This window comes from Otolemur garnettii, unplaced genomic scaffold, assembly GCF_000181295.1.
Source record: "Otolemur garnettii isolate 467f Iridium unplaced genomic scaffold, OtoGar3 scaffold00144, whole genome shotgun sequence".
In the NCBI taxonomy this organism is placed as follows: domain Eukaryota; kingdom Metazoa; phylum Chordata; class Mammalia; order Primates; family Galagidae; genus Otolemur; species Otolemur garnettii.
In genome coordinates, this window is record NW_003852539.1 from 3,420,329 (window position 1) to 3,431,298 (window position 10,970).

A 10,970-nucleotide genomic window follows, 5' to 3' on the forward strand; every position below is an offset into this window, starting at 1 on the left:
GGCAGTGGTCATCCTTGCCTAGTTCCAGATCTGAGTGGAAATTTTTTTAATTTTTTTTTTTTATTTTGAGACAGAGTCTCACTTTATAGCCCTTGGTAGAGTGCTGTGACATCACAGCTCACAACCTCCAACTCCTGGGCTTAGGCGATTCTGTTGCCTCAGCCTCCTGAGTAGCTGGCACTACAGGCGCCCGCCACAACGCCTGGTTATTTTTTCGTAGCAGTTCGGCTGGGGGCCGGGTTTGAACCCTCCACCTTCAGTATATGGGGCTGGTGCCCTACTCTTGAGCCACAGGCGCCGCCGTTCTTTGATTATTCTTAAACAACATTTTAAGCAATAAACTTTGTTTTTTAGCAGACATAGCAAAATAATGAACTATATTTTTAATGTTTGAAATAAGTATTCAATTCAAATTCAACCTTAACCTTTGCAGGAAAGGCAACTAGAAAAAATGAAGTCATTTATCAATTATTCACCCAAATATACATTTTGAGCATCAACTGTTCATAAAGGATTAATCTTAAAGACTGAAGGTTACTCAGTCTTTAGCCTCAGAAAAATGCTGATGTAACTGGAAAGGTCATGCACAATAGCGTTAATTGCAGAATTGCAATTAGAAGTGCCCTTAGAAGGCCAATATATATAACCTTACTGCTTCTGCAAATAAAGATTTCCTAGGTCCAGAGAGTTTAGAGACCAATCATATACAAGGATGATGATAGAGTTGGGTGTAAAATGACAATCTTAAAAATGACAACAGAGCCAGGCACGGTGGCTCACGCCTGTAATCCCAGTACTGTGAGAGGCTGAGGAGAGAGAATTGCTTGAGCTCAGGAGTTTAAGACTTGCCTGATGGAGAGTGAGACCCTGACTCATGAGAAAAATGGAAAAACCCAGCCAGGCACTGCAGGCTCCTGTAATCCCAGTGGCTTCTGGAGGCTGAGGCAACAGGATGCCCACAGCCCGAGTCTGAAGTTGCAGTGAGCTATGAGGCCACTGCACTCTGCTCAGGGGCATAGGGTAGGACTCTGTCTCAACAACAACAAAATAGCAAAGAAATAAAAATAAAAAATAAGCAAGGAAATTTAAAAAATGACAAGGCTTGGCACCTGTGGCTCAAGTGGCTAAGGCGCCAGCCACATACACCTAAGGTGGCGGGTTCAAATCCAGCCTGGACTCGCCAAATAACGATGGCTGCAACCAAAAAATAGCCAGGTGTTGTGGCGGGCGCCTGTGGTTCCAGCTACTTGGGAGACTGAGGTGGGAGCCTTGCTTGAGCCCAGGAGTTGGAGGTTGCTGTGAGCTGTGATGCCAAGGCACTCTACCCAGGGGGACAGCTTTAGGCTCTGTCTCAAAAAAAAGAGACAACAAAGCTAAAATAGCAAACTGAACTGTAACTAGGATATGAATTGAAGGAAAACTGATCAAGCTGTGAAGAGGCCAAGTCACTGTGGGCCTGGGTTTTCCTGCTGCCTTGTTTAATAGCACAGCTGCCAAGGGAGCAGGTGGGACAAGGTACCCAGTAGGTAATTTGAAAAAATGGATGTCAGTTTAGTTCAAAATCTGTTTTCCTACTGGTTTATAGAAAACTTTGTCTTACCTCAAACCCAAAAGATAGAGACTCTGCAAAATATTTATAGCTGACAACCACATGACCTCAGAATATTTCTTCTCCATCAAGATCACTGCCATGCTGACCAGGCAGTAGCCTCAACTTTCTCATACCATATATAAACCTTATTTAGAATTGTGATGTGACTTTAATTTTTTTTAAGTTATTTCCCTAGGAGGAGGATTCTTTTTTTTTTTTGAGACAGGAGCCTCAATCTGTCCCGCTCGGTAGAGTGCTGTGGCATCACAGCTCACAGCAACCTCCAACTCCTGGGCTCAAGCGAGTCTCCTGCCTCAGCCTCCCAAGTAGCTGGGACTCCACAGGTGCCCACTACAATGCCCAGCTATTTTTTAGTTGCAGCCGTCGTTGTTGTTTGGCAGGCCGCTGGATTCGAACCCCCCACCTTGGGTGTAGGTGGCTGGCACCTTAGCCACTTGAGCCACAGGCACCAAGCCCCTTTTTTTGAGACAGAGTCTCACTATGTTGTCTTCAGTAGAGTGCTGTAGTGTCACAGCTCACAGCAACCTCAAACAACTCTCGGGCTAATGCAATTCTCTTGCCTCACCCTCCCAAGTAGCTGGGACTACAGGCGCCCACCACAATGCCTGGTTATTTTTTGTTGCAGTTGTCATTATTGTTTAACTGGCCTAGGCTGGGTTCAAACCTGCCCGCCACTCTTGGTGTATGTGGCTGGTGCTGTAACCACTGTGTTATGGGTGGGGAGCCTAGGAGGAGGATTCTAAACATGAGGGACACCAAAAGAACTCACCTGTTTCATAATCCAAAGGAATCTGAATATCTGTGATGTCTCCAAAAGGAATAAAAGCAGCATGAAGAACTTTATCATCCACCTCCTCTGCCAGCCCACCTGTAAATAAGACAGGGGCCTTCTGAGCCATTGTCCACCATGCTATTTCTTGCAGAAGTCCCAGCAGCCTGGTTAGCATGCTAGCCAAGGGAAAGGAAGGGGTCCTTCCATTTCATTTCTTTGGGTACACAAACTCCCCTTTCTCATTTATGGCCCATTCATGAAACACACGCCTCTCTTCACCCTTTTTTCAGACCCTTATCTAGGCCCAGGATTACTGCACAGGTTCATAACTGGGATTAGTGCCTTCACTCCCTCTATCAATACCACAAAGCCAAGTACAATTATCTTGGGAAAATGCAGATTTTTGAACTTATCTACTCTCTGCTTAATTCCTTCAATGGTTTCTCACTGCCTTCAGGATAAAGTGCAAACTCCTTAACAGTGTACACACCTCTCCAGTTTCTTTCTCTTTGCTTCCTTAATTCCCTGGGTCCCCCCCTCCTCCAACCACCACCACCAAAACAAAACAAAACCCACTTGCCCCTAAGTGTTAGGCCGTTTCACAAACTGAGTAGTCACTACAGAGTAGCGGTACCCGGAAAGTTTGCCCTCACCTCACCAGATGGACAGGTCCTTTTTCCCTGCACCCAGACCCATCGTCTGTTACCAGAGGGCTTATCATGTGTTAATGAGGTTATTCCCACTTTTTTCCTGGCTAGTCTGGGAACTCCTCCCTTTAGGGTAGGTTCAGCTATCGCTGTAGAAAATGAATGGGCGCGAGGATCTGGAGGATCATACTATTCCTCTACCACTTCTTGGGGACCTATTGAAACTTAGCGGGCTAGGAATAAAGCCGGTATGATCGTTACGTCTCAGGCTTACACCCTGAGACAAAGCGATACCGCCCTAGACTCGCGCTTGACAGCGGCTAGCAGCCATCCCCAACCGCAGCACCCCGACCCACTCGGGGTCTTGGTTCGCGCAGACCCTGCCTAAAGCCTGCGCCTGCTCACCCACGTACAGCACACGCTTAGTAGTGGCCATTTTGCTCCCGCGCTCTTCCGCCGGAAGCCAGCACGTGCCCCGCCCTCTACATCCCCGCCCCCTCTGGATTCGCCCTGCCCCTGCAGCGAGGCAGTCACAGGCCCCGCCCCACCCCTCCAGGGGCTGACTAGCTGCCGGCGGTAGGCTACCGACAGGTGTCTCTCCGAGCTGTGGAAAGCAAACCGTGGCTGATCAACTGGGGTATTGTCAGCAAACGATAAACTACAAATAATCGTAAGGTCGACGGGCCACCTGGCTTACATGTTTTTGAACAACCTAAGAGTTAAGAATGGTTTTTCCATTTTGAAATATTGAAAAAAAAAATGAAGAGTATTTTGTGACACGTGAGAATCATATGAAATTAAATTTTCAGTGACCATAAATAAAATTTTGTTGCTGGCATCCGTGGCTGCCTTCTTGCTGCAAGGGCGGAAGCTCAGGCCCACAAAGCCTGCAATATTTACCATCTGAGAGCCTTTTGGGGGAAAAATATGCCAATACATAAATCACACATTGACATAAGTGGTAGAAAACAATGGAGCCATCTTTTAGATAGGGTAGGAGGTTAAGACCTCCCTTAGGTGACACTGAAGCTGAAATCTGAAGGAAAAGGAGCCAGAGAGAGGCGGGAGTAGGAAAAGATTTCAGGCAGAAGAGACGGTTCTTACACTCTACAAAAAATGAGAGCCCAGAGGATGGGGTCATGGGGGTGGAGGGCATGAAATCAGGTGGGAAATGTGTCTGGGGGTCACACCACACAGGGAATTGTAGTCACGTGAAGATCTGAGGGGTGTGAGGAGCTACTGAAGTTATAACAGGGACGTTACATAGGCACATTTATGACTCACATAGTACTCTGAGCCAGGCCCAGTGGCTCACACCTGTAGTCCCAGCTACTGGGAGGCAGAGACAAGAGGATTGCTTTAGCCTAGGAGTTAGAGTCCAGCCTGGGCAACATAGAGAGACCCCAACTCTTAAAAAAAGTAACAATAATAAAATAGTGCTCTGACCACTGGGTCCAGAATGGATTGGGTGGAACCCTGGAGATCAGGAGATTAAGGCAGTAGACTAGGGAAGAGTTGATGAGAGGAGTAGCTCTTTCCTTCCAGTCAACCCTCCAGCTTGTCTAGTGATCTTTCTTTAAAATAAGCTCAAATTCTGTGCTTAAATCACTGCTGCTGATAACAAGGCTCTCGACAAGGGGACCTAGCCTAACCCCAAGTCAACCTGGCCTCCACACCAGCTCCTCACCTGCTTACCATGGCCATTTTCCCTTGCCTCTGTCTTTGCTCATTGGGTTCTTTCTCCTTTTTTCATCCCTCAGGCCTTGTTAAAACCTAGGTAATGTTCACTCATCTAAATCCCCAACAGAGGTCATGGTCCCCAAGTCCAGAATTCAATTAAACATTGGAACGTACTCACAATGGTAGTCAGGCTTCTCTCTTCTTCTCTCTCACACACACACTAGGTCAAGATCTTTGACCCCAAGGCGTATACCCATTGTACTCCCAGACCTAAGTAGGGGCTATACAAACAGAAACCTTGCCAACCTCAGGCCAAACCAGGAAGATGATGCTCATAAAAATGAGGCTTTGGGATTTGATTAGGAGAATTCTATGTACTGTGCATCCATCACTATTCCAAACCAGCAAGATCACTCTCTAGAAAAATCTAATCCTATATGATGGTGTGGTATAGTAAGAAATATACACTTGGTTTTTGTCCCAGTTTCTGGCACAGAGAATTTAAACACTTGGAATTTCCTGAGTGCTGTAGCTTTTGTTATTCACAATGAGCCTATTGTGACCATACCTGAGTTTATGCTAAGCAGGGTACACATGTTGGGACCCCTAGATAGCTTCGGGATGAGGGCTAGTCACTAGAGAAACCAACCACATGGTTAGAGGCCTGGAAGTTTCAGCCTCACCCCTGACCTCTGGGGAGGGGAAGAGGACTGGAAATTGGGTTCAGTCACCAATGGCCAATGATTCAATCAATCATCCCAAGGTAACCAAACCACATATAGAAACTCCAAGCAGGGTTTGGGGAGTTGCCCAGTTGGTGAACACATTGACATGCTTGGAGGATGGCATGCTCTTCATTCCCCCTCAACCTTCACCTTGCCCTATGCATCTCATCCTGTAATCTTTCCAGCTAGGTTTAAATGCCTTGTTTAGATGAGCAGGAACAAACATTCCCCTGTGGGGAGGATAGTAATAAAGAACCAAATTGAATCCCAGTAAGGAATAGCCAGTGATATATAGATTGGCTCTAGGTTCTGGCCCCGTCTTCTTCTTCTTCTGTAGACATGTGGGTCATTCATTGAGCATCTGCTTCTTTTCCTGATGTGGCCAGCACAGAGGTGGTCAGAGGCTCCTGGCCCTGCACATGAACCATAGGCTGAGATGTCTGGGAGCCAAGAGGGGTGGCCGGTTAGCCCTGAAGAAAGGGTAACACTTGACAATGATCAAAGTTAGGGCCATGGTGGCTCATGCCTGTAATCCTTGCACTCTGGGAAGCTGAGGTGAAAGGATCCTTGAGCTCAGGAGTTCAACACTAGCCTGAGGAAGAATGAGACCCCATCTCTGCTAAAAATAAAAAAAAAACTAGCCAGGTGTGGTAGCAGGTACCATAGTCCCAGCTGCTTGGGAGGCTGAGGCAGGAGGGTCCCTTGGACCCAGGAATTTGAGGTTGCCGTGAGCTAGGCTGATGCCTCAGCACTCTACCCTGGGCAACAGGATGAGACTCTGTCTCAAAAAAATAAAAAGTTAGGACAGGCTCATGCCTGTAATCCTAGCAGCCTGGGAGGTGAAGGCAGGTAGATGGCCTGAGCTCATGAGTTCAAGACCAGTCTCAGCCAGAGGGAAACCCATTTCTAAAAATAGCCAGGCATTGTGTCGGGTGCCTGTAGTCCCAGCTATTTGGGAGGCTGAGGTGAGAGGATTGCTTAAGCCCAATAATTTGAGGTTGCTGTGAGCTATGATGCCATAGCACTCTACTGAGGGTGACAAACAGAGACTCTCAAAAAAATTTCTTTTATAAAAAAAAAATGTTAAGACAGTCCAACCATTCAACACCTGAGTGCTACCATTCAGAATGCCAACGGAAGAGAACAGGTAACAGTCCCTGAACAAATTCCATTCCTTGTGAGGGGAGCGGTGGTGATATAAAAACTACACAGATTGGTGGAGAACAGGCTATGAGGTGGCAGGGCCCCCCACAGCCTGGGAGATGCTCAGGGAGTGACCCCCAACCACTTCTCGTCCTTTAAACATTCTTTTCACCTGCCAGAAGTCGTGTATCCCATACATACTTTTCTTATTATTGGCAAGCACACAGCTTTACTCTTTAAGGTTGATCTTTAACCCGTGTGCTAAGATTTATGTCATTTAGCAACTTTGTTAAGCTACTATATGAATAAAGCTGTTTCCATGGTTCAGTGCTAGGTGCAGCAATTAGCTACATCACCCCACCCCACCCCACCCCACCCTGCCCCTCCAGCCCCCCACCCCATCCCCCATCCTTTGTCTCTTGTGTGTTTTATGTCTTTTATGTCTTTCTTTCTCATTTCCCACCATTCCCACTCAGTTTATTTCTCCTTCCCCACATTGGTTTTCAAGGTAGATGCTCATATACATTCATATACATCATAAAATGCAATACATACCTAATCTATGTCAGGCCCAGTACTAGGGAGATATTTCCACAGACATTTAGCCCTCACAAACTTTTTTTTATTTTTTTTGAGACAGAGTCTCAAGATGTTGCCCTTGGTAGAGTTCTGTGGCATCACAGTTCACAGCAACCACCAATTCCTGGGCTTAAGTGATTTTCTTGCCTCTGCCTCCCAGGTAGCTGGGACTACAGGTGCCCACCACAATGCCTGGCTATTTTTTGGTTGCAGTTGTCATTGTTGTTTGGCAGGCCCGGGCTAGATTCAAATCCACCAGCTCTGGTGTATGTGGCTGGCACCTTAGCCGCTTGAGGTACTGGCATCGAGCCCTCACAAACTTTTTGAGATAGAAATTATTACCCCATTTTACCCTATGGCCCGCAGTCAGGTCAAGCAATTTACTTACATTAGCAAAATAATAACTAAGTGGTCAAATTGTTTATTGAATATGTAAAACTGTAGTAGCTATCTTTGGTGATACTGCTTTCCCTAAAAGACTACATTAGCCCTCTTGGAGGGATTTCCAGAAGTGACTAGGCCAAAGGGTATAAAACAGGTATAATTATTAATTACACGATACTACTTCTGTCATTAACTGCTCTAGAATTATTAGCATATCACATCAGTGAGGAGCTCAAGCCTACACACAGGTCTCTGAAGGCAATAGAGAGGATTCATATCTTTTCACATGGCATTAAGTTTTAGAAGTCTCAACTTTAGAGAGCTTTAGGTAGGTGAAATGAGTGGGAGAGTGGGAAGCGTCATTTTCTTTCCTGTATTTCTGAAGGGTATAGTTAGACGTCAGAATCACACTTAGCCTTATTTGTGTTTATTTTTTAAATCCCCTTCGCCCCTCTTAGAGAAAAAGCATTTTAAAAGAGGGACCAGGTCAGTTTGTTTACCGCTGTAACCCCAACCCACTCCACAATTCTTTGGTATTTAGTAGAGCTTTAGTCTCTAATGAATGAAGCAGAGAAGGAAAATCTTCTTTCAGATAAAGTTGAAACGGAACATTCTATTCTTAGCACACTGGGTGCTGGGCTCTCTTGCAGACGCTGAATCATAGGCCATGGGCTGCCAACACTGGAGGTGGTATATTTATGCAGAACAGCCCAAGGAGGAGCAGTGAGCACAATTATGGTGGGGCACAGGTGCCACACAGCAGTGAGATCCCCAAAGAACAAGCCAAATTAAAGCTCATCACCTTAGCAACCACAGTCTCCAAGAGTCAGTCTTTGATTTTTAACTGAGTCAGTGTTTGTACCATGGAGACTGTTTGAGAGACCAGAAGCTAAAACATTCTATCTGCCAGCAGGGATGCTTCTCTTCAATGATAGCAGGAGGGACATATGTCCAAGTCTGCCAGACCTGGAGCTGGTGGCCACTTCTGCCACCATATGCTACTATCTCATAGGACTGGACTTACTAGTGCCCTAGACTCCAGTTTCTTAGGGCTGGCAGGTTCCATATTCTGAGCCTACATCAAAGAGCTCATTAAGGCTCGGCGCCTGTGGCTCAAGCAGCTAAGGCACCAGCCACATACACCTAAGGTGGGGTTCAAATCCAGCCCGGCCTGCCAAAACAACATTGACGGCTACAACAAAAAAATAGCCAGGCGTTGTGGCGGGCGCCTGTGGTCCCAGCTACTTGGGAGGCTGAGACAGGAGACTTGCTTGAGTCCAGGAGTTGGAGGTTGCTGTGAGTTGTAATGCCACAGCACTCTACCCAGGGGGACTGCTTGAGGCCCTGTCTCAAAAAGAAAAGAGCTCATGAAAACGCAGATTACTGAGTCCCACTCCCAGAACAGCTGATTCAGTGCGTCTCCACTGAAGCCAAGAATGTTCATTTTTAACAGGTCTCCTGGTGATATGGAAGCTGCTGGCCTACAGACCACACTCTGAGAACCACTTTTTCCAAGAAAAGTTACGACACATTAAGAACAGGACAGTAGAAGCAATCTATTTTGGGTCCAAACAATAGGGTATATATTGCCTAGAGAGAATTTTAAAACAATAATAAAACATCTAAAAAGTCATTCTCTTTGTATTCCATCCTGCTCAGGGAACTCTGAACAATAGCAGTCACAAAATACTCCTGAAAAAAAAAAGTTGCAATTGTTTATAACTTGAAACAGTTGCTGTGAATGCTCTTGGATTAGTATATATATTTTTTGAGACAGAGCCTCAAACTGTCACCCTGGTTAGAGTGCTATGGCATCACAGCTCACAGCAACCTCCAACTCCTGGGCTCAAGCGATTCTCCTGCCTCTGCCTCCCAAGTAGCTGGGACTACAGGCGCCCGCCACAGCGTCCACCTCAACACCGGGCTATTTTTTGGTTGCAGCCATCATTGCTGTTTGGTGGGCCGGGCTGGATTCAAACCTACCAGCTCTGGGGTATGTGGCTGGTGCCTTAGCCACTTGAGCCACAGGTGCCGAGCCAGATTAGTATGTTTTTATTATTTATCCTTAATAAACATTGTATTCTAAATAAAAGTTAATTTGCAAATCTTATTATACAGTTGGTCCCTAAAACACTTGTGCTTATATGGAGCATAAACTCTTACTGGTTCAGAATGGTCTGAGCTCCTTCAAGCTCCCTCTGAACACAGTTTGTGTCTCCAACTAGATTCCTGTACTTAAACAATAGATTTAAAATAAAAGAGAAGATAGATGTATGTGATTTTTTCTTTTCCAAGTTGTTTTTCTTCTGGAGTACAGTTTAAGATGTGGTTTCTAAGACAAAATATTTGCAAACAGTGGGATTCAGCCTTGAACAATGTGTAGTGAAACAACAAGCTTTAAAATGGTTACAAGGATCTGGCAATGGTTTCTTAGACACCAAAAGAAAGCTCAGGCGACACAAGAAAAAAAGCTGTGCTCATGATTTTCAAATTCCCTATTTGGTGGTGGTGTGCTAATGGCTTGGAATAGGCCATGGTGGGGATATTTACACCATAGAAATAGGCAAAAGCTACAAATTAGGGCTCTTGTTTTTGGAGCTCCCTACCTTTGTGGGGTGTATAAAACAAACATCCCTACCTTTGTGGGGTTTACATTGTAGCAGGGGCAGACAGATTGAAAAAGAAAGAAAGAAAGAAGATAATGAGTTAATTATCCAGAATTATCCAGAGTTTTGGAAGGTGATAAGTTCTGTGGAAGAAAAAAAGTAGAGGAGGGCAAGGAGGATCTGAGTCAGGGGCATGGTTACAGCTTTAGATGTTAGAGTAGCTATCTTTCAGAAGGTTGTATGTGAATGAAGACCACAAGGAAGTAAGGGAATTATCTGTATGAAGAGCATTTCAAATAGACGGAGCACTCAATGTCGAGACTCTAAACTGGAGTGGCCTGATACCTTCCAGGAATGGCAAGGACGGGGGGGCTGAAGACATCTTGTAGGTCATCATGAGACCAATAGATCCGGGCTATATCTGGACTGTCTCCCCCTTTAGAATTAATTCTACTCTATTTAATTTCTACAGTTTCACAATAAATCTTTATATCTGGTATCTTATTCTTTTTCAGAATTCTTTTTTTTCCCCCCCATGGAAACTCTTTCATATGAATTTTAGGACCCATTAATCTAGTTACATAAAAATAAATCCTTCTGCTGTTTTTATTGGGATGAATTGAATTTGTGAAGTAAAGTAAATTTCTTTAGTAGAGAAGTGATGTCTTTCTGATCATGGGCATTCCCATCCATAAACATGTTCTCTCTCTCCATTTATTCTTTTATATTCTTTTGTATCTTTAAAAACATTTTGTATTGGCTCAGCGCCTGTGGCTCAAGTGGCTAAGGTGCCAGCCACATATACCTAAGGTGGCAGGTTCA

The 10,970-nt window shown here is 45.2% G+C and overlaps 1 protein-coding gene across 2 annotated transcripts in view; it reads right to left on the minus strand.

Moving 5' to 3' along the window:
• PPIE (peptidylprolyl isomerase E) overlaps positions 1–3,503 on the minus strand; it is a 16,853-nt gene extending 13,350 nt beyond the window's left edge. Inside the window, exons 1-2 of one of the 2 annotated variants that reach the window (XM_003798990.3) lie at positions 3,437–3,503; positions 2,382–2,480 (exon numbers count right to left, since the gene is read on the minus strand). In XM_003798990.3, the coding sequence (XP_003799038.1) occupies positions 2,382–2,480; positions 3,437–3,467 (130 nt within the window). In that variant the 5' untranslated portion in view covers positions 3,468–3,503. The remainder of the gene's footprint in view (positions 1–2,381; positions 2,481–3,436) is intronic. The other variant, XM_023518651.1, reaches the window with a different exon arrangement.
• Between the last annotated feature and the right edge of the window lie 7,467 nt (positions 3,504–10,970).